This window comes from Anopheles coustani, chromosome X (genome assembly GCF_943734705.1).
Source record: "Anopheles coustani chromosome X, idAnoCousDA_361_x.2, whole genome shotgun sequence".
NCBI lineage: Eukaryota > Metazoa > Arthropoda > Insecta > Diptera > Culicidae > Anopheles > Anopheles coustani.
The window spans coordinates 433501-456597 of record NC_071290.1 but is presented as its reverse complement, the minus strand read 5'-3'; the positions used below and the strand labels follow the sequence as shown (position 1 = coordinate 456597).

The 23097-nt window shown below is 50.6% G+C and overlaps 1 protein-coding gene across 1 annotated transcript; it reads left to right on the top strand.

The window, feature by feature from the left end:
• The first annotated feature begins 10305 nt into the window (after positions 1-10305).
• LOC131268751 (putative cyclin-dependent serine/threonine-protein kinase DDB_G0272797/DDB_G0274007) lies at positions 10306-21943 on the top strand. Its single transcript, XM_058271028.1, has 5 exons — positions 10306-10323; positions 15501-15700; positions 20730-21009; positions 21206-21652; positions 21761-21943. The coding sequence occupies exons 1-5, from the start codon at positions 10306-10308 to the stop codon at positions 21941-21943; spliced, it is 1128 nt and encodes a 375-aa protein (XP_058127011.1).
• The last annotated feature ends 1154 nt before the right edge of the window (positions 21944-23097 follow it).

Genomic DNA, 23097 nt, shown 5'->3' with positions numbered 1-23097 from the left:
ACTCAGTCGACGGTCGACGTTGGTACGACTCACCGCGGTCGAAATAAACCGACGACGAGCCTTTCTCAACCTACCCATCTGAGTCTTCGTTTTCATTCCGTGTGTATGCTGTAGATAGTTCCCATAATCTAGATATTTACTGCGAGATACCAATCGGCACGCAAGATAGGTTAGCGCTGGGTAAATTTCCAGGTCCCTCTTCTACGCCTAGTTGACCCTGCAAGAAAACTGCAGCAAACGATCGACGCCTGAAGCGGAAAATCTGTACAATGGATAGGGCGAATGTTTAACGGCTTCCTGATTCCTAACTTCGTGCTGGTGCGTTAGTCGGGGTTGTAAAATGATGCGATAAACTTCGTCTAGAGGAAAAACTTGAGCTACGGCCCACCGCGATGGTTTCGTTATGCCTTTACAGTTTCCTTTGAGGGGTAAATCACATCTGCTTTAAGTGCCACACATCATTCAGCAGGATACTACTGGTGTGGAAGTTCATAAAACGTTCCAGTCCTTGCCAGCTTCTTGGTATCGTGCAGCTTGCTCTCATCTCAACACGCCTGCTTCTTCAATCGCCTCCCAAACACACGCTTCTCCGTATCGTGTACTTGGCTTAATTAATTTATTCGACAAAGATATTATATGGAACCTTTTTCACTTCAGTGTACAAGGCCCTGGCCTATGGTTAAGCTCGAGCTCGTACAACTTCATCAACAGTCCACTCGATAGGCCCTCGCTGGGATCTTTGACGAATATGCCGGGTTTTTGTTTTATGGCACCACCTTTTCTGAGCGACTACGAATATCATCCAGCATTAATCCAGCGTTGCAAGAGATTCAAGGGATAACCTAATTAAATTCCGTACGTCCGAGTTTCGTCCGTGTCCATGGCTTGCGGTTGCTGTGGTAGCCTTTTTCATTATGATTATACGGTACAGCGCAAAAGGTATGGCCTTTAGCTACGGTCTTGATTCCTAGCTGCCTCTCACCCTTCCTCTCTGTGGTCCTTTCATGCTTGCGGAACACAAAACCGTTACTACACACAGGACGCGAAAGTTTCGAATAAAATCTGTTTGCAAAAAAAAAAAAAAAAACCCGGAACTTTAGGATTCGCAACGAAATATGCGACAATTCAGAAACTATTTCCAAGCGGTTTTACCCTCCGTTTCAGGTGTATCCGTTCTTCAAATAGTTGGTAATATATTCGACCGCGGATTTGGGAGAATAATTAAACAAAATTTAATTACACAATAATTTAATAAAACAGTAAAACGAAGCAAAACCGACAACGGCATCTGGCACGTCTGGCTGGTACATTGTTACTTTGTTTAATATAGTTGACATTATCGCTAGCGCCGTGTTGCGTGCCTGGTTAAAGGATCACATTTCGCCCAATTCGGTGGGTTTCAATCCAGTTCTCCCTGGCGGCAACCAAGTTTTTGTTGCTGTTGTTGACCGTGTGACATTTTAGCACTTTTGATTATTTTCGTTCACTGCCTCTCAGTTCGTTCTTTCTTGTCTCCTTTCGAAACTTCGTACACGGTCCTATCCTTTTGTTTTCCCATGAAAATGAAAGTCGTCCACAGCAATGAAGGTTCAGTTTCCACTGTTTGAGAATAGATATCGAAGTTATAAAACAGGTGTTATCAAACTTGTTTTTTCAAGTTGTGTTAAAGCTGTACGGTAAATACATCTGTGCTTTCGCAGCTACCCTTTGCGGTAGTTATGAATTATGAATTTAACATCCATACACTGCGAAACGTACGCTAGCTCGATGATACGAACAGGAGAGAGAGATAGAAAGCAAAAGACCGTCATAACGAACACAGAACAGAGATGGATGGACGAGGGTACACATTTGGCATTACAGATCTATTTATTTTCTTTACCGTAAACGAAACGTCCTGAAGTGGCGTGACGCACAAATATTCCCATGTCCCCCTTCCTGGTGTTTGCTACCTTCCATTGCGAAGAGTCCTGCCAAGGGGGGAGGGCTGTTTGATGGAAGCGACGGATTCTTGGCCGCAGACGAAACGGAGCAGGAAAAGGGCCGTTGTGGCTCGCAAGGCGTAACAAATGTAATTTCGATAAGCCGCAATTTATAGCCTTCCTGTAAGTGAATGCACATGCTGCGGAAGCCGTACCACAATGGTGGGCCGGCGGGAGGCAAACGGAGGAGGAGCGTTGGAGGGTTGAGAAAGAATACAATATAAAATCCACCCCCGGCCCCATCTGTGTAAAGATGTGCTTTCAAAAGCCCGCAAGAAATGAATGAAGTGACGGTCGGGTACACAACATGAAAAGCTGCCCCGGCTGACGAGCGCCTGGTGAGTGTACGGGAAAATTCGCCAACCGGTGGAAAATATCGTTCCCGTGGCAGCCACCATCATCTCGCCTCACAACGCCAGCGTCCAATCCCAGGGTGGCAGGTTGTGGCTTTTCACAGGCGCGGATTGTTGATGGCAGGGTAAAATGAGCAAAAGGAAAATATGATAAAATAAAATTTGAACAATAAATGCTCTCGCTAGCAAGCTTTCCCAACCCCCACCCTCCCCACCTGCAATAGCAAAAAGAATCGGGTTACGTAACGCACGGCGTTAGGTGTTGGGCGTGCAGAATAGAGGGCAACCCGATACCGACAGCATGTTTACCTCTCCACGCACGAACGCTCCGAAATGTGAATAACTGTTTCTTGTAAGGAGAAGAATGGGAGATGAAAAAAAAACTCACACACGCACACACAAACACACAGTAAGAAAAAACAGCATCAGCCCTTAGGGTGTGCCGGAGCAGCAGCGCGCGGCCTAAAAAAGCACGAAGAAGCTGGCTGGTTTCAAGGTCGCCCCCGATTTGCCGGGTGAAGTTTTAATGAAGAAAGGTATCGAAAAAGGAGCCCGATGATAAACGGCGCGGCGCTGGGGTGAAAGAAGAAACCGCGGCTGGGTGGTGGAGGGTCTGGAAAACCGCGGCCGAAACGAGCAAAGACGACCAAGATGAAATGGAAAGCTTCGCCCCGTTCGCTGTTGCGTCGTTCATGGGCACGCGACGCCTAAGGGTTTGGCTGGGTTTCACGGCACGCGCGGGTGCAGGTGGAAGCCACGGTAGACAGGGGGTAATAATTGGCTCGACCGAAAAGAAATAAGTCAAGGTAAGCGGAGCCATGGCTACCTTTCTCCGGACGGCTTTGGGCCCACAGAAGCCGGTAACTGTACCGTCGGAGTTCCAGAGACCGTGGTCTTGTTTGGAACGCTGGCAACAGCTTCCTGATGCTCAAACGTCACACTGACCCACTCAGACACACCCCACATACACACAAACACATGTGAACACTAATCATTGAGGTACTGGTAGCAACAGACAAGTGATTCAAATTTGATGACCACGTAGGCCAAATCTGGTGATTGGAGAATCTGGAACGCGCGCGAGTCACCGGGCGTGTCAAGTACGTCCAGTTTGGAATTTGGAGTGCACATGCAGAAAGACCTTCCAACGGAAAATGAAAGTACTCGGACCAGTTCCGCATCGTAACGTAATATAGTTAACCGATAAAAACACACACACAACCCAAAAACTAGAGCAGGCTTGGAATGTACGAGATGAACGATTTGCAGCTGACAACTGAGCTGATTTGAGCGATGGATGAAGGTAAACAGGTACGGTTACTATAACCGTTATGTAACGTAACGCAGCAGCCAGATTTGGGAACCATCAGAACGAGGACCATTCGGAGGAAGGTGATGAATATGAATGATTCCGAAAATAATCAATACACATTTCAGCTTATACTCGTACGAAAAATGAACAGAATTAGCACCGCTTTGCTTGTTATGTTACGTCACGTGTCACATCGTCCGCTGGCGGCAGTTTGAGTGCTTCCAGCGGCTCGCGATGTTCTCGCCAGTGCTTTCTAACACGAGGTGATCGGGTGCTTGTCCACCACCAGTCAATAGCGGCTGTTTAGGCCGCACCGCTTGGTATGTTGCAATGGGATGGACCGAAACCGGTTCGAAAAAGTTTATTCTCTCCTCCAAGTTCACTGGCTTGGGGACCCATCGTCACATCGGGCTGTGGTGGGAGTGTTGCTCCCCTCCGCATCTAGAGGCCGATAAAGCCGATGATGTCCAGATGGCTACAGAAGTCGTGCCGTATTTTGGTAGGAAAGCAACGGGCCAGAGAGTGCGAAATGCGGCATCAAGAGCAGCAGAGCGGTTGCAGTAGATGTACGAGGACACAGATGGGCCGCCATCGGGAAGAATTTTACGACATAACGCGCCACTGGCATCTGCTCGCAATGGGAAGCTATAGACTCTAAATATCCAAATGACGCCTCATTAATTACGCTTTGAAAGAGAGTGAATGCGTGTTAATTTTCCGATGTAGCAATCAATTGCTGTTATTCCAACAGGCAATTTCCCCACCCGTTGGAACCGAAGAAAGTGAAGATCAAAGTCTCAAATTTGTCGTAGGACCAACGTGCCTACCCTACCTATTTGCTACTTCCGCTGGTTACGTAGAATTATGCTACGATGATTTTGGGAAGTTCATTACTGCCAGCTACTTTCTAGAAGCTTCGGATCATTAGGCATCCCACTTCTTACCAGTTCCAAACATTCTGGAAGTGTCGGAGTGTGTTATAATTTGGCTCGCGGTTGAAGCTTGCTTTGCCAATACGTATGTTGTTCGCTTTCGTCGTCATTGCTTGAATCTGTTCTTTTGGAGTATCTTAGAAGACTTTTCATGAGTTTCTGAAACTTCTCGTTGCAGGCATGATGTTGTTCCTGCTTTTTTGCACCTCAGAAAAATCGTGTAGTACCGCTCCATGTTTGGACACTCCGAGGAACACACCGGTTGTATTGATACCGGTGCCTTTCCAGCGACCGAATCATGCTTTGCTACTGGCGTTGGATTGTCTGGTTTTTGCTCTTCGCAACAGCGCTGGTCCAATTGCGGACAACCGCACGACGGCACGAATTAGATTTGAACTGGTTCGTGTTATGTCAGCGTTCGCCGCCTCGAGGAGAGTGGCTCAGGGTCTATGAACCTTCCCATACCCTGGTTAGGGACTATATTTGTGTGAAATTCTAACCTGAAATGTGTGCAAAAGCGACATGATTGAGAGTGAGATTGAAAGTTATAGAGAGCGCGAATAGGAGACTAGAGTGCGTAGGTGAAACACAGGAAGGAAGCCGATTCGATCTCCACTTTCAAGGAATGTAAAGTTCGGATACGAATTCCTTTGAACCATCTGCCCGGAATGTGGCAGCAACAATCGGAGGACATTCGATCCGGGCGCTACCAGCTAGTCACGGAGCCTCGTCTCGTATGTCGAGTCACATCTTCCGTCTTCTCCTTCTTGCTGCCTACGCAGGCGACGCAACAACTGGTGTGCTCCATTTCGTCACCTCAGCTCAGCCGCCGAGTGTTACCTTGGGCTACTGACGACCGGATGGATAGTATGCCAACCCATCTAGGGTTTCCCTTCCCAGCAGCAGCTTGAAGTAAGAGACCTCCAGAGACACCCTTGAGTGACGAAAGAAATGTCAAAAAGCGGTTAGCAAATTGTGAAGGAATCGTAAGCATGGTGCGAAAGGTTAAAAACAATATAATTTGGTTAAAAAGAATCTTATTCAATAGAAAGTAGGCTATGGATGACATGAAGAATTAAAATGAAATTTAAATTCAACTAATTTCACACGGATACATTTCTCTGGAAGCAAACATTAGCTTTGCAGAGCCATCAACGTACCGATAACCCTAACTATCACTTAGCACGCACTATCGTATCCAAGCCATTTTGGCTCGATGTGCCACAGTGCCGGCCTTTTGGATGTCAATTTGAAAGCATAATTCGATCGCGACACGATACGGTGTGCACTCTCCGAATGGATTACGCAGGCATGAAACTATCGCTGCCATCGAAATCGCCAATGCAAATTATTAAATTAACACCGGCGCGGACCAGTGCCTGGGCCTGGTGACAAGTGTTGCCGGTGGACTTCGACTTCATACACGCATTTCCCATCCTCAGCGGGATTGTGTCGCGCGCGTGAAATTAGGCGAAGCGTCGGATTGCTATCGATAAATTGAATTAATTGAGCAATTGCCCGCCGGGCGAAGTTGACCAGGAGTGTCAGGAGCCGTTTCGCAAAGCCCGAGCAGCGCTGGGCAGGCATCGAGTTATATTGTGCTTTTCCAGGAATACCAGCCTTTTGTCATCGATGGTAATATACTCAATTACTGTGTTTTTGAGTGTTCATTGTATCGGGACCGTAGGGCAGGACTTCGCAATCCTGAAATAACTGTTTACTCTGGAGTGGGGGGGAAAACCACTAGAAAACTTTGTTGCGCGCGGAAAAGTTCATCGTCAGCTCAACAAAAACTGTGTTCATAAAACAGAACAGGTCCTACGTTATATGCACATAGTTTGAGATTCATAATGTACTAGTTAAATCTGCAAGATGACCAAACAGCCCGTTTGAGCTACTAATTAAGAGTATCACAAGATAATTGATTCGATTGAACATTAGCTTGATCAGTCGTAAAGTTAAATCCTGTGGACTATAAAAGTCATTTTTTGAAATATATTTTATTAATACTTAGCTGTCAAAGTCAGCCCATGTTGCATGGAAGATAAAATAAATGTAAATGGCGCTGATAACTTTTTCTGACTGCTTGACTGGTGTACATCCTTCCGCAAAATATTCTGCCTCGCAAGGAAGAAAATCGCCCATTTGAGAATCCTTCAGCCAGAACGACTGCATTAGCTCGTCAACCCGAAAACGCAGTCCAGGAGCAATTCGGCGTGCGATTCGCTGGCATTGGTGTCATTTGTCAAGTTCACCTCCAGCCCCGGGCAAAGCCTCCCCACAGCAGGCCGCCGAAACCGTCCGGTACAGAATAGTGCAGAATTTTCCTAGCGCGCGAGCGGTTTGGGAAAATTCCAAGCTGTCAATTATGCCGGCCTGAGACGAAGGCCTCGTGAAATTTTGGAGCTCATTATGGCTTTCCACTGATGGAGGCGCATCGCGTACGCACGCCAGCAGCAGACAATCGCGCGCCCGGCTCGCCAACGTTGCACACACCCTTCCGGGCAGTGGGTGAGGAGGCACGGAGGCGGGATGGTGGAAGGTTGGCATCCGACCATTCGTAGCACAATGGGGTTTCGACGCTATTAACGAGTTTCTATTGTTTCCGTCCTAGGCCGCGGCATACCGAAAGATCGCATGAGCAAGGAAACGCGACCGTTAAGCAAAGGAATGAAGAACGGGTGAGGGAGGTTGGGGTCCACGGAGGGATGGGTGAAGTGTGCAAAATGGCCGCACCAGCAAATCCTCCCGACCAGCGAGCGCTCCCGAGTTCCGCCGCACGGAAAAAGAAGGTAAATTCGTAAAAGATGTCTTTCCCGCCATGGTTTCGCTCGTCAAATTACGCTCATCACCAACTCCACCATCACCAAACGACATCATCATCATCATCATCATCTTCATCATCATTGTAGTCGTCGATGGCGCTGTCATAGCTTTCATTGGCCATTCTGTTCATAATCAGCAGCATCATTACCGTTCCAAACGGCAGCACCGGTCCATCGTCCTCGGAGGGTTCTGCATTCCTTTTGAAGTGAAAAATGTTCGCCACGGGAACGCCACTACGCCGAACGCCCTCGCCCCTTTGTCCTGTTTTCGGCTGGGTGTCTGGCATGCTTGATAAGATATCCTTTTCATTTGCTCCACATCCACGCAGGCTCTAATGAACCGAACCCACCCTCTAGGTGAAGCGAGTCTCTTGGCCGCCGGTGCACACTGCTAATGACCAAGAACCCGACACCCGACGTCGCAGTCGGTTACGGTCACCGTATCTAGCACGGGAAGGAAAAAAACACAGGGAAAAATAAAAGGCCAAGCGAAATGAGCGAGCAAGGAGCGTAGTAAATGGGTTAATGTAAGGTGCTCGCCAAAGGGAATAAAAGCCTCAACAGCATCGCGTAGCATGGATGTGGGATAGCGCCAATCGGGCATACATTGTCGGCAAAGAAAAATTTGGGAGAGAAGCGGAGGGGCGAGCTAAAAGTAAAGAGCATAAAATCGTTACTGCACTTCCGCTGTCGCAAGGGACATCGAGCTGACTCCAACGCGGCGTCTTTCAATTTAAGTACCTTCTTATCCTAGAAAAAAAAAACCTTCCGTTGTTTCCGGTTTATGCTTCCTGAAGTTGAAATACATGTAGAAATAGCACCCTCTGCTTCTGTGAGTCGTCTCGTTGGTTTTCATTCATGTTTGATTGAATGTTCTGCACCGAAATCCCCTGAAAGAAAAGCAACCCTAGGATTGAGTTTGAGAGACATTTTTAAACCATTCCAAGTTCTCAGTGCGACTGCATTAGGGGCAGTCTGCGTCACTCGCCGTCCGCCCCCTCTAGACTGCCACGCCGCAGCCAAATCAAATCGCACGCGATTTCAAGAGCGCGTGAAACCACGGCTTTAGCGGTCCGTGTGACCTTTGGAGTGCTCACGGACGTCGTTTTGCCGTTCACCCGGAATCCCGGGAGTCGTGGCGGTGGCAAATGGTTACGTGCACTCGACGTCTACTTCCTGAACGCAGCCGAACCTACCATGGGAAGGGTGTCGGCGAGCTCGGAGAGCTTTGGGGCTACGTTCGATCCAAGAACCGCGCACGCTACTAAGAAGATGTCGATGCGCGCAAGCTGCGCAACAAAGGCCCCAGCATTACGTGACCAGGCTGTGTGGTGCCCACCCCACGGTGGGCTTGTTTCGTCCATGCCTGTTTCGGTCCATAGCGACGGCACTGCTCGAGCTTCGGCGGTTCCAACGCCAGATGGCGGTCGGCGTTGGTATACAATTACCCAGAGGCGAAAGGAGGTCCCGGCGGCTTGCCCTGCTGGGTAACCCGAATCTGGTGCATTCGCCCCGACGCCTAGTGTGCAGTGGCGTGCACGCGCGCGCTCGGCTCTCGATGGGATTCTGTGAAACCGGCAGGCTACTATTACCCAGGCTGCGGCCTATAGCCATTACATCGCCTATATCCCTCCTCCTTTGGCGGCACCAAGCACTTCGCCATCGCTCTCCTTCTCCGATTCTCTTGCAATGCCAGCTCCTCCACTCCGTGGCATCGGTCTCCTACCACCCCAAACTGCCGTTCACCTTTTCCCTCGCCCCCGGGGTTGACCTAGAGCGTCCAAGTAAATCCGCGTTCTCTACCGGCTTGAGGCACGAGGTACCTGTTTTTTTTTTTTGTTTCTTTTTTTGTTGCTGCCTTTCTTTACGAGATCTTACTATCCGCGGTTCACCCTCTCTATCTCGCTTTCGCTATATCTAGCTCTCTGTTTTGCCCCTCCGGTACTCCAGGGTGTGGGAACCAACGCTACCGAGGCTCCAACACCTACCCTACGGCTGGGCTGGGGAGTCGTGGAAGGGTGGATTTTCTATTTGCACGCTTCCAAAAGCCCGGCGCGACTAATAGTAATAAAACTACCAGTAATAAGAGTAACTGTAAATGTAACAAAACGACTCCAGAGGGGTAGGTGAGTGCTAAAAGAGGGTGGTAGGGGGTGGGGGGGGGGGGAGAGGGAAGGTTTAGTGAAAAATACCGAATCGAACCGAAACCGAACCGAGCACCGATCTTGTGGTGACACAAGGACGGGTGAAGAGCAATGAAGCGAAAGGGAGGATTGTATGTGTGTGTGTGTGTGTAGGGGGTGTGTGTTGGGGGGTTGCGTGGTGGATGGTTGGCTAGCTGGCTGACTGCCCTACCAGTTGAGCTCCTGTCTGCCCATGCCACCCCACTATTCTCTCCCCCCCTTCCCACCACCCGCTGCCGACTCAAACACCACGGATCGTTGTCCTTTGTATAAAAGCATTCGAGAGGCCTTAATTGCGCTCAGTACCTTATTTTGTGCAGCCCGACACACGGCCTCCGGTGTGTCCGAACGTGCAGGAGCAGCAGTAGCCCCAGCAGCAGCACTATTCAGCATTCAGCGGCAGCATTCAGCAGCAGCAGCAGCAGCACTTTTCCGATTCGATCGATTAAAAATAAAACAATCAAACGAAAAGAACCAAAGAGAACGATCCTCTTCGAATTCATCAAACTGTGACTGGTTTGCAACAGTGTTGTGAAGTTTTTTTTTGTGTGCGTACGTGCGTCTGTGTGTATGTGCTAAAGGCGGATGCAACCGATCGTGCCCGCGAAAAAAACGTGCATTGTTGTTGTTGCAGGATTCGGATCAAATCTCGGCCAACTGTCGTTAGCTAGCCGCTGTCATATATCCCACTGTGCGAAGCTGCGCCGTTGAAGTCAAAATGACTGGATTCAAACTGGTAGGTTTCGCTGTCGTTCCACAGACCATCGGCAAATGGTTGTAAGGGCCAAAAGGGTTGTTCGATGACCGGAGTGCACAAAACACTGTAACAGTGCGCACGACCTGACGGCATGACCAGGCTGGAACTACACAGCCGTGACTAACGACCCCATGTGAACCACCTGCAAACTCTCCGCCGGACACCCACAAAAGCCTGATACAATTAAACTCCTATCAAACCGACACGTCCACCCTGTCGTCACCTTGGCACAGTATGCTGTAGGTGTATGTGTGTGTGTGTGTGTGTATGTGCGTGTGGGTGCCAAGGGAATGGGGCTCGAATTGTGTGCACGCCCAGCTCCCTGCTCCAAAGCCGGCAACTTTCACTTTTCAAGAATGCGCCTCAACCTCAACTGAGCCTGTGATCCGAAATGGAAAAAAAAATCCAAAGCAACGAACCTTTGCTACCTTTCGGAGCGTGTCGTGGAGCCTAACTTGTGCGGTTCATTGGTGAGGCACACCAACCTAGAACAGGCAGCGCGAGCAAGACCTAATTTGTCCTGCGAGAAAATGTCTTACGGTTCCTTTCTACCCATACGTACGTGGGAAATGTAATTCCTCGATCAATGGACCTCTGCTGTCGTTGTATCTCAAAAATATTGAGAAGTTCACACTAACCTATAATGTTTACGTCCTGATTCATCAAATATCATGATGGATGCCTCCTTGAAAACGACCGCTACAGTTTCGTACTCCCATCCGGAAGATTTAATTCGAATCAATCATTTCGGCGAATCGTGATAGGACACTCGCTCCCCGCGTTCGTTTGCAAAACGAAGCGGTTCCGAAATTCGCCTCAGGACACTCCTTTACACCCCCACCACCCTCTCTCCTCGTCATCGGTGAACTCGGTTGGAAAACCAGTTTTGCTACGGCGTCAGCCCCGCGCGTCTCTGGTCTGGGGTGGCAACGGCGAAATCCAAAATCAAAAGTCAATTTCCGGTATCACTTAACCTTGAGCTGGTTGCTGCATGACTAGCATGCAACCTTTTCAGTGCTTGCAACTGAGCGGCTATAACAGCCAATCACACCCAAACGATCCGCGATGGCTTGCTTGAGGATGTAGAATAAATTATTGCCAGAGAACGGAAATTCGTTTCGACAGGGTGAGGCAGCTCCAGAATGTGCTGCGAGCTTATTTTAAACCAGCCTTAATCGTGACATTTTTCAATCCACCGTCGGCCTACCCTCTCTCTCCCTCTCTCTATCTACTTCCCTCACTGTCTGACTAGATAGACGTTCAATGTATAAACTCTTGACCGAAAGTGATTGCATTAGAAAACATCAATGGCATAATTAACCACCTTCATAAAAGCACACATTATCTCTCTCGGCTGGACAGATAGCTGGCGGGCAACAGCGCACAGCCAACGCCAAAGCCAACGCCGTCGACGCGAGGCGAAAGGCCATGCTGGCAAATCGGCGACTACAACGCACCGTGCCTTCGACAAGGAGCGTTCCAATTCAGGCGGGCGTATACCAAAATGCCCGCTCAAATGAGATATCGATCGAGCCCACTGTTTATTTATTCCGAACCTTCAGCCCGTGGGGAGGTGCGGGTGGCGGCTATCTGGATGCTCAGTTTGGCGTACACACTACGTACACTAGGGCAGTAGTGCTGACACGAGTTCGCTTGTGTTCTTCTCAGAGTTTCCCTTCTCCCGTGGAGGAAATTGGCTCGGGTGCTGGGTGGAGCAGCTTCTGAAGCAGGGGGTGGAGTGGCTGCTGTATGGCCGCCGGCACAATCTATGCTGTACGCTGCAGTACAAAGCGGTTGCTCTACTGTCCGGTTCGCAACGAAAAACCCCGTTCGGGGGCGAGATATAAAACTGACAAAGAAATACTGCAGCGACCAATGATAGTTGGTTGTTCTATTTATTTTTACTAGAGACCCTTTTTTTCGCTTCCACCGCTGGCAAAACCCAATTCGGTGGTGTTGTTGGTATTGTGGAGCACACTGAGTCAACCGGAAGTGGGTCCGGAACCAGGGAGATGGAAAAGTCCGCCCGACGGTTGAACGGTTCACGGATGGATGTCAATAAATAATGATTTTCGGTGGCAGCGCATCTTCCCCTCGGTTGAACCAACTGGAGGCGCCTCTGGTGGAAACAGGCTCAAGGTGAACGACAGTAAGCGGGTGTGGAAGAATGTGTGCCCGAATGAAGGCTTTCCGGTTAGCTGGTTTCCTCCGGGCGGGTTCTAGGACAAGAAATGGAAAGTAATCGTCTCTCGGCGCGCAGTGAAACATGCTTCCCATGCTTTCGATCGTGTATTTCTACATCGATTATTGAAACACTTGACGTGTCTTTGGATGCTAGGTTCGTTACAACATCGCCCGGGCTTTCGGCTACCGCAACGCGATATGATCAGCGATTCCGAAACAGAAGCAAAACAATTTCGCAAAGTGAAACCACACCGTTTGACGTTTGTGATTTTCCCTCCTTCCCTACATGTCTTATTGAAATCGATACGAACAATCATCGGAGTTGCTCCGATGCATGTAACTGACTGCACCAACCGCTCGGAGGATTTACAAGATTGACTGGCCCGCTCCCGCTACCCTCCCCCCTCCCTCAGGGGCCCAGCCGCGGTCAGGTCCTTGCAAATCGACTCCTTGCAACCTTTCGCAGGCGGGAACTCGCTCGTAAAGTTTACCGGCGCTCGTAAAGTGCGATATTGATTTCGCCCCGCGCATTGTTGCCGGGAGTGGGGGGGGGAGCTCTTAGCGAGAGCTGCGCGCTGCCAAGAGTGCATTCCACCGCAACTCTGCCGTGGAGGTGTGCGGTGGAGGCGAAGAAGGAAAGGCAAAAAATCAACTTATTCCTGCAGTTGGCTCGCTCGGCGGGGCTTCACTGACACGGCGTGGGCACACGGAGCGGCCACACTTCCCAAGCACGAATTCGTTATTGGGAAAGTTTACCGAGCTGCCGATGCTGCCCGGGGGTCGGGGCATCCAGGTCAGCGGAATGAAGTATAAACAGGCGGGAGTCTTTTTCTTTTCCCACCGGCGCGCGCTAGAGAAGTGCGAAACGTGATCGAGATCTGTCCCGTTCGCATCGTGCCCCGGCACGGATGGAAATGGAGTTAAAATTAAGTTATAAAGTCGACGGTTGCTCCGATTCTATGGCCATTGAAATAGTTGCGTAGTGAACCCGGACTTTGCCACTTCTCCGGGGGTTGCTTCGATCTGGGTGCGTGGTGCGCCTGTCGAGGGGGAGCGCCTCGCTGTGGAGGGAGGTTTTGGTGGTGCAATCCAAATGGATTACTTGCTTGCCCTTTCCGGTGAGGCGTCCGCCGACTTCCAGCTATGATGAAGTACGTGCGGCTTATGAACTGCAGAGTAACCTCCATCCAAAGTCTGCAAACATGAAGCACAAACAAAAATCCTTACCGAACGCATCTTTTACGTCCAGCAGCTGGCTGTGGAAGCTAGCTTAGACAAATATACCGCTCGCCATGTCACGGAAGTCAGGCGTGGACCGAGCAAAAGTTCTCTCCTTTGTGGAAGGTTTCGATGCTGGCGATGAAGAAAGCATACCGAGGAAATGCCGACCAGTCAATATGTAGGGAGCAAGTTTCGGCGCTCCACTGCACGTGTTGTTGGTTCAGCTTTTGGGCCAGTCGGTAGCGACCCTGTCGTCACTGGGTGGTAAGAAAACTTTTCCTCATTCTAATGAACTATTTGCCTATGGACTGACGATAGTTGGGGGTTCAAGCAACGCGCTGGGTTGAATAATCCTACGAGTAAGCTCTACCCGTCAGAGAAAGGTTTCTTCTAAAAGAAGCCTATTAATTCAGTGTAGTAAAATCCGATCTTGTGCATACGATGGTTGTAAGTTTGTGGTTCTGTTTATACCGGTTCGTTCCTATGAGTTGCCGCTTCATTTTTATAGTCATGGCGTTCTTTATTCGTTTCACTCAATGATAGATGAATGGAGAACGATAAAGTTGTATCTGCGACTTATACGTTCCTTTCTTCCGAGCCGTAAACAGCTCAACTTGATGGATCTTTGTAGTCCTGTCAATACATACCAGTGGCGCAAGGAACAGGACCGAGTGGACCTGCGAACCATTTGATATGCTTCTTCCAACGAGATTACTCACAGTTGAGCGGTTTATGGATGCAAAAATGCTGGATCGCCTGCATCGCTGGAGATGTCGTCCGAGCCTGATGAAGTTTCGACGAGCCGGAAACCGGACCGGTGGAATGTGGAGTCGAGCTGGTACGCTCGACCGGTAGAGCACTTTGAGCCTTGCGGGCGCTTGATGTCTCCCGCGTGCATCACATATAATCGAATGATGCGGCAACAGTCTGGAAGGACGAACACAATGGTGGACAGCTTGAGGTGGTCCCCAAGAGGCGGGGGTGCAGAATGTTGTTCCTATTCCCTGCGTACGGCATATGCTTGGCCGGCTAAGGTCCGACCGGCAGCCAGCACAATCGATAAGCCACCGGACGTCCAGCCGCGTCCATCCGGAATACTCCGGCAAACACTTGAGATTTCAAGAAGCTAAATTGCTTTCGACACACTGCTCCGCCCCTGCCTTCCGGGGGGAATCCGGCGAAGGCATCGATGTTATGCACCTTCGGGCAACACGTCTTCAAGTGCTCGTCCCATCCGAGAAACGAACTGGACGGAAATAGTTTCATCACGGCACGGGCTCGTGTAAATATCTCGAACGTAATTAATTTCAATCCAAATCGATTCGGCACCAGGCTTTGCCCAGTGTGTTTGCTAGGCGTCCCCATCCTCGGCGAGGTTGGGTATTAGGAGGCGGGAGTATGCTCACCAGGGCCGGACAAGGACTCAAGAAAAGCACATTCCATTGGTCGTTGGTGCATTCGTGTGGCACCGTCGGGTGGCGCACAATGAATAACGATTTAATCGATCACGAAGCCGTTTGCAGCATGTCCATCATCGAGTCAAGTTCGTTCCAAATCCCTACGAAGAACCGGCACTATCGGCATAGGCATGAGCAAGAGGAATTTGTATTATTTGCCGGCGAAGGTGAGGTTACGATAAACCTTTCCTACGCATGCCATACAGCGTTTCCTCAATTCGATTAGTGAAAATTGTTCTTGGTATGCTAAGAAGATTCCAATACATTTTCTCGTATGCTCAACCCTCCTCATAGCGCCATAGATTTGGAAAGCTCCTTCTTTGCGGAACCCTTTATTTTTTGCTCTTTTTTTTTCAGTTGATCGCTGCCGCCTGCCTGGCCGGTGTCGTGCTCGCCCAGGACTACCAGGAATATCGCCAGGCACCGCTCCGAATCGGTACCAAGGCCGAGGAGCCAAAGCCGACGCCAGTGCCGATCCTGAAGCAGATCAACAGGTAAGCGTTGCTCGTATCTTCCAATATCGCTCGAAAGTGTTTTCCTACCCATTCCTGGGATGCTTCTAACATCGCTGCAATCGGGACGATTATTTTAATTAATACCTTAAACCAGCCAGTGATGTATGCCCACAAGTGTCCTTACCAATTGATACAAAGATGCTTCTACACACACGTTCGAATGTGGAGCCTATTCCCGAGTGTATTCTAACCGTGAGGAGTTCTTAGTTGCAAACCGGGTCCAATCCCGGCCCTGTCAACTGCCTGTTCCCGTGCTCGCTGCTTCTTCTTGATTACTGGAGGGCCTCGGGGGTGCGGGCGTATGTGTTTGCCGTGTTGCTTTTCGCCTTTAACACATGGTTCGATACATGAAGATATACCCACCGGCGTGTTTCAACCGATGGGTGATTACACTGCTGTCATATTTTGATCCCTCTCGACGGTGGTCACTGACGCCAGGCCACGCGGGACAGTTGTGATAGCCTTTACGTACACATACACCGAATCAGGCATACACACACAACAACAACAACAACAACAAGAACTATCATATGATGCAGCATGGGCGCCGGAAGTCTGTACCATACACGTTGGTTCGGCTCTTTCGCGCGCGAGGGACGATGGATGACCGGGCTTGGCCTTTTTTTTTACTAACCCGCTGTCGTAAAACCCTGTTCCCCGGTACCGATTCCGTTGTACGCCATACTGTATTTTGTTCTTTATCTCTCTCTTGTCTCTCTTTTTTTTCTCTTTCGGTCTTGCATTGCTCTCGTTTGCTGGATGCGGAACGAATGCCCGGCCTGGCTTTAATGGATCAAAAACCAAACATTTAAAAAAAAAAACAACTACAAACAAACACACACACACTTACATTTGCAAACATGCTTTCAACTAAATGCATCCTTGCCCGAATATACTTGCAACCGGCATTTAATCCCGACTTACCGACCATGCTTCCTACCCACACAACCCACCCACACACACATGCACCTCCTCCTCATCTATCACGTAGTGACAGAAGCGGGTACTACCGGAAGCGCTGCTTCACTGCAGTGCGCAACAACTGCAAGCTGCGCTCGGGCGACAAAACTCACTCCAAGTTCAACCCGACCGGTCCGCGGACCACCGTCGAGGGTGCGGAGGCGCGGGGAAGTGCAGTGGCCAGCGAGGCGCAGCGTTCGCCGGCAGCAGCAACGCCCGGTTCCGTCGTCGGCTTCGGCGGAGCGAAGAAGAAACTCTTCAAGACCACCTCAGTATACTAACACCGTCGTGTGTTGCACCGCATTGCATTTAACTCACCTTGCCGTCCCCACGAAAGAGAGTGCACCTTTTTTTTTGTTTTTGCCGGGGCCCCAAACGCATCGTCGTCGGGCCTCGGTTGCTTTTGTTACATCCACTCGCCATTTTTATTTGCCATTCATTCGCGTCCTTCGTCCACGTGAGAGTGCTTTGGGACGCAGTTCGCGAAACGAAGCTTCTTTAAGCAGCAAGAAGCGGGCAAAGAAAGCACGACAGCGAGCGACGAAAATTGCACGACGAACCCTTAGAGTGCCATAGAATCGGCGGGCGGTCATGATGGTTCCATCCATCCCGCACCTTCGATAATTGTTTCAAGTTAAGCGTAATGTCGTTTCGATCCGAACGAAAAAGAAAAACTTCAACACGATAAAATAGACCACCCTCAACAGATCACATAATGTCAAAACACCTAAACCAACAAGATACAACAGAAGAACACATTCATTTACATTCGCTAGGAAATAAGGAAACGGCTACGTTATGTAAATTTATAACCAACTCGCTGTTAAATGTAAATGTTATCCACAGGTTTGTTTTTGTATTTTAAGTTTGTACTTTTGAATAAAAAAAACCATCAGGGATGTTAGAGGTATGACTAGCTCAACGAAAAATAATCATTACCAGTCTGAAGGGAATCCTTTGATTTCGCATGGTAGTCTGCGGTAATTGCAGGGTACAAGATGTTTCCGTAGGTAAGATTGCAATCGATTAAGAGCTGGCAGGGACCTTGAAATTCAAACCACTCGAGTTCCTTGGACCACAAAGAGCCTCCGTCGTTTGGGGAGTTCAGATTCAGGTATCAGTTTTCAAGCACACACACTTTTGCTCAATTTCGTGGATACAAGCTCCCTCAGAGGAGTGTCAGCGCGGCTGAAAGCTGTCCATTTGCGACGACCCGGCGCTCGTCGCTTGTTGCTGATGACTCGCCAATCCTCCGAGCCACCGATCCATTAACTTTTTGGCTCGGTCCGCATGGGTTTCGCAGCTTCCCCCCACCGAAGCATTCGCTTCATTGGGAGTGGGTCAAAAAGGGCTTCCCCGGTGTACGAACGTCGGCTTCTGGCTCTCGTTCATTAGGTCCCGTCCGCAAAACGGTGGGGGGTGGGGGGCCCATCAGCGTTTGGTATGGAATGTCCACCCGACCGGTCACCCGACTTCAGGAAAAGGAAAGCTTAAGAGCTGACAGCTCAACCGTGGAATATACCAGACGTTTAGCTTCACGTCTTTGCACTGCTTCCTGTGTGGGTGTGCGTGTTTTTTCTTCTAGTCCAGCACAAGATTTTCCCACGTAGCACCGTTTTTCCGACCTGCGCCTGCGAGGTTCCGGGAATGCGAGTGGGCAACAAAAAAAAAAAGAAGCAAGCTCTCCAGCGCCGCCATGAACGTCGACGCAACGGGGAGGGCCCAACGCGCGCCGTAATTCCTTTTCGTTAGAATTATATATTTGCTTTCGGTGTGTTTCAGGCGGTTGATTTATTTTGCTCCGTTTCATCTGTCCCCTCCAACCGTTGGGAGTATTTGCACCCTCTCCCCCACCCACTGCCTCCGCCCAAAGAAGGGGAGACCATTTGCCGGGAGAACGTTCTGAGACGGCCTGTGTCTTTCACCTCTCGACCTGTCCCGAGAGTGGAGAAGCAAGCAGGCGAACGAACGAAAGGGAGAGGGGCGAAAGGAAGAAAAACGAAGCCCTGGTGGAGAAGAAAAAAAAACGGCAACGAAATATTCACAGTCATTTATCCTGATTCCATTTCCGCATGGTATTAATGATTCCGGTTGTTACGAGCGAGTTCTGCAAGCCGTCGGCTTTGGGATAGGGCTGGGCTGGGAGGGTTGTCTGAAACGTTGCCAGCGAGTTGATCCCCATTGCCCGTACGGGCAACCCAACGATTCTTAAAAAGCCTACGAATGAGGAGGCAAGAAAGCAGTTGCTGCAGCATCCGAGAGGTAGCGAGAGGTTAAGCGAATGAAGTTGTGTTGGAAAGTTGTGGCCCGACGAAAGAAAGACAGCTCCGGAGCGCTCAGCCGATAGGCCGTGGGTTCGCTGCGAGCGCAGCAGGCCGGATACTTCAGCCGTTTGCTTGTTTTATTGATTGGAAAATCAATATGGCCCCGCCTGGTAGGTCCTGTCTGCTCCGTGTGCCCTCGACGCGCTCGCCATTCAATCAGGCTCGGGGCCTGGCCACCTTCGCCCGGCGGATGGGGATTTCCTGATGCCCGGCCGAGTCCTATTGCTGTTTTTTTGCGGAAACGGATCCCACACACGTACGCTTTCGGAAGGTGTGCGAGGAACCTGAAAATGGCAACGTGTTACGGCGCGCGGGAGCTCGTCAGGAAATTTGTTTGTGTTCCCTCTTTGTGGTTGATTGTTCAAAGTATTTACCGAGTAAATGCCGGCTTGGACCGAGTCATATCCCGAGCGTGGATCCCCCATGGGGCTCTTCGGGCTTTTTACGCCCTGCTGGACATACGCGAAAAACCTACGCATTTTGAGCTGGCAGCACGTGTTATACCAAGTATTTTTGTGCCGTTTCGCTTACTTCCGACAAAGCCGTCGCGTTAGCTCCCCTCCAGAGCGGTACGAGATGAAACAATTTCTCACGAATCACCTCCATCAAAGGCTCGGGGGGAGGGCGCCCCCCTCGGAGTAGGTGCTATGGCCACACGTGATGAGTAGTGCGTGTCTCCGAAGAATGGACAGGGATCAATGCAACGATTGCCGATAAAGCCGCCATGATGGACAGCAACGCAAAAGCACCGTGCGGGATGGTGATGGCCCAAGTGCATCACAAACGCTGCCCATGGACACTAGCGACAGCAACCATCGAACGATGTGGTGAAACTTTGTCGGGTACATTCTTTTGCCGTAAAGGACTAACCAAAAACAGATGCATCCAGCACGGAAACCCCACGAGGGATGCTCGTGCAGAGCGCCGCTAGCGCTTTATGAACGTACGCGACGAAGCGCCGTTCCGTCTTCTCGGCCCTTCCGTTGCGTGCGGCTTTTGTACGAGCAGTGAAAGCGATACTGAAGCTCCAGCACGTACCCTATTCCCAGCACGCACATGGACACAAACACATATTCACAAGAGACCGAGCAATCTTTCCTGCAATCGATCAATGTCCTCCCGCCCTACAAATACCGGTCAGCAGTGGCGATGACTGGTCTCTGCTCCACTGTCGTCGCCCGAGTCGCACGAGAAAGGAATCAAAACGTACGACCACTTTCTGAAGCAAATGGCTTTAAGAAGCTTTACGAAATGATTTCACAGCTAATCTGGAGTGTGGATACGCTTCTATAACGTATCACGAAGTACGATGTAGGGGAAGAGCGAGGACGCATAAATGCATGAGCCTGTTGGCATTCGATACGCTTGTTAAAGCTCCAATGATGGTGTATCCTTTAAGAGCGTTGAGCTAAAGCCGAATGACTTCAATCAGCAGTCCTTGCTTTCCCCAATTCTCAGCAGTAGATTAAACTGGACAAAATAAGACCAAAACGATAAAAGATTTTCACATATTCATAAAAAGACTTTTGGTGGGATCCGTAGTTCCGTAGATCCGTAGGGATCCGTATCTCGGTAAAGTTGGTCAGAGGTGGCTCATCTGGCTCCATGCAACTCATTAGAGATATGTATCAAACGAATGTGTTGTAAAAAAAGCTGCGACCACAAATCTTTGTCTCTGTTAATCTCTTTCACTTGCTACTCTCGCCCACGTTTCCATCTTATAGGCACAACGAAGACGGGTCGTACACCTATGGCTACGAGGGTGCGGACGGTTCGTTCAAGATCGAAACGAAGCTGGCTACCGGTGAGGTGAAGGGCAAGTATGGCTACGTGGATGAGAATGGAAAGGTGAAGGTCGTCGAGTACGGCGCCAACAAGTACGGCTTCCAGCCATCCGGCGAGGGTATTACCGTGCCGCCACCGACCCTGGTTGACGAAACGACTGGCAAGGATGATCTGCTCGACGAGGACAACGACAACGTGCCGCTGGCACCGCGCCAACAGGTACGTACCTCCCGTATAGGGCAGCAACCCTACCACGAAGAGAAGAAGAATTTGCTGCCCTATGGAGAAGTGAGGGCCTTAAACTCGAACCTCTGAGGTTCACTAGTTTCTAAGGAGCATTAACCTTGAGTCGGGTATGCGTTGGGAGATCTGAGTTCTTCTACCTGAACTTTATGTTGTTTTCTCCATCCCCCAGAAGCACCGCCCTGCCTCTAAACCTCGCTACCAGGAAGTGCCGGCGCACCATCAGCACCAACAGCAGCAGCACCAGCCTCATCAGCAGCCTCACCAGCAGCCTCAGCAGCAGCGTCCTCAGTACTACGACTACGAGGACCAGCAGCAGCCTCAGCAGCTGCCTCAGCCGAAGTACCAGCCGGCACCGCAGTACGTCCAACGCTCCCACTTCGGTGGCTCCCCGGCCGCCGCTGGCCCCGCGCCCCCACGCGCTCAAGTCCCCAACGCCGTCCCCGTCGACGTAGTGTACTCGCCGAAGCAGCTGCCCGCACGCCCCGAAGCCGAGTACCGCAGCGTTGGCCCGCAGACCTTCCCCGGTGTGGCGCCCGAGCCGAAGATCCGCTTCTCGCAGCCCGCTTTCGCGCAGGCCGCCCTTCCCCCGCAGCACGCTCCCGCCAAGTCCGCCAATGTAATGTCGCACCCATGAGCTCCCATTGAGTGACTGTTTTCCCATGTCCATCCCTGCATGATGTTTGTTTTGTTTTGTTATTCCCATTTCCATTCCGGTGAACAGCAGCACGCCCCACAGCCCGCCTTCGCACCGGCCCCTCTTCCACAGCCCCGTCCCCAGCCGGCCGTCTACCAGCCCCGTCCGGCCCAGGGACGCAGCACCAGCGTCCTGGACCAGCTGGCTAAGGACTACGCGCTGCCACAGGGTGGTTCCGCGCCGCTGCACGACATCACCTTCGGTTACTACTAAGTCCGATCTCTCCTACCCCTTCCCTACCACCTCCAGTTATCTCTCGCTCTCTATCTCGCTCTCTCTCTCTCCTGTGTTCCTTTTTCACTATGTCCGCTATCCACCTCATCAGAAACATACCTCCTATCGTCATCAGTCCACGGCACTTGTTCCCATCTCTATTTCCATCAACTTTCCCCGTCGATAAATAACCAGAACTTCCCCTTTAACCGTGCACGCACACACACACACACACTCATAACGGATGAGTGAAGCTTCTTGACGACCAACCAACGACCGCCCAGTCGCCATTGCGCGATTTGTGATGTGGTGACCAACCTCCGAACGAAGAACTGCTGATTAGTAGCCATAAGATGAAGAATAAAATTGGTCTTACAAATGGTTACCAGGCCACCGTCTACTTTGACTGCTTTCGGCTCTGCCTACTCTTCGCCTCCCACATTTCCCGAAACTGTTGGCGCTGATCGTGTACCATACATCATCGATGCTGCATAAATAACGCTACCGTCAGCCCACGCACCCATGCGTTCTTCCCCCCCCAACCCAACGCGAAATGGTGGCGCGATGACGACGGAGGAAACCCAATGACTTGCGTAACACACTCTTTGACCTCCGACCTCCCGATGCGGAAGGCGCCGAAAATGGAGGCCAATACCATGAATCTTCCCAGCGCGGTCCCCTTACCCACCCTCCGTCGCTTGCCCGCCCCTCCGTGGGGGGGGGGGGGGGGGGGGGGGGAGCAAATTTAAATCAATCGAAACCATTTCCAATGCGCCCGGGGCGAAACAAAGTTGAAAGAACACACACACACACACGCACACACAGGGGGGGATGCCTCGATAAATAAATAAACCGAACAATGACACGCCATTTTCTCTCGGTCGCGAAGTGCACGCTTTCCTCCGGCCCTCCCCCCATTTGCCCATGGTTTTTTTTTCTATCGCTGTTGGTCCTTTCGCGTGCTTCAAATTGAGGCCGACAAAAAAGGCCTCACCATGCAACGGACGTAGTAAAGCGAAAGTAAAACAATTTTCCGCCGTCGGTCGAGCAAGAATGGTGATTACGTGGAGTAATACGTCGGTAATAAAGTTTTCCGTCACTCACGTACACACACACACACGCACGCGCGCGCGCACACACACACTCTCGGAAGC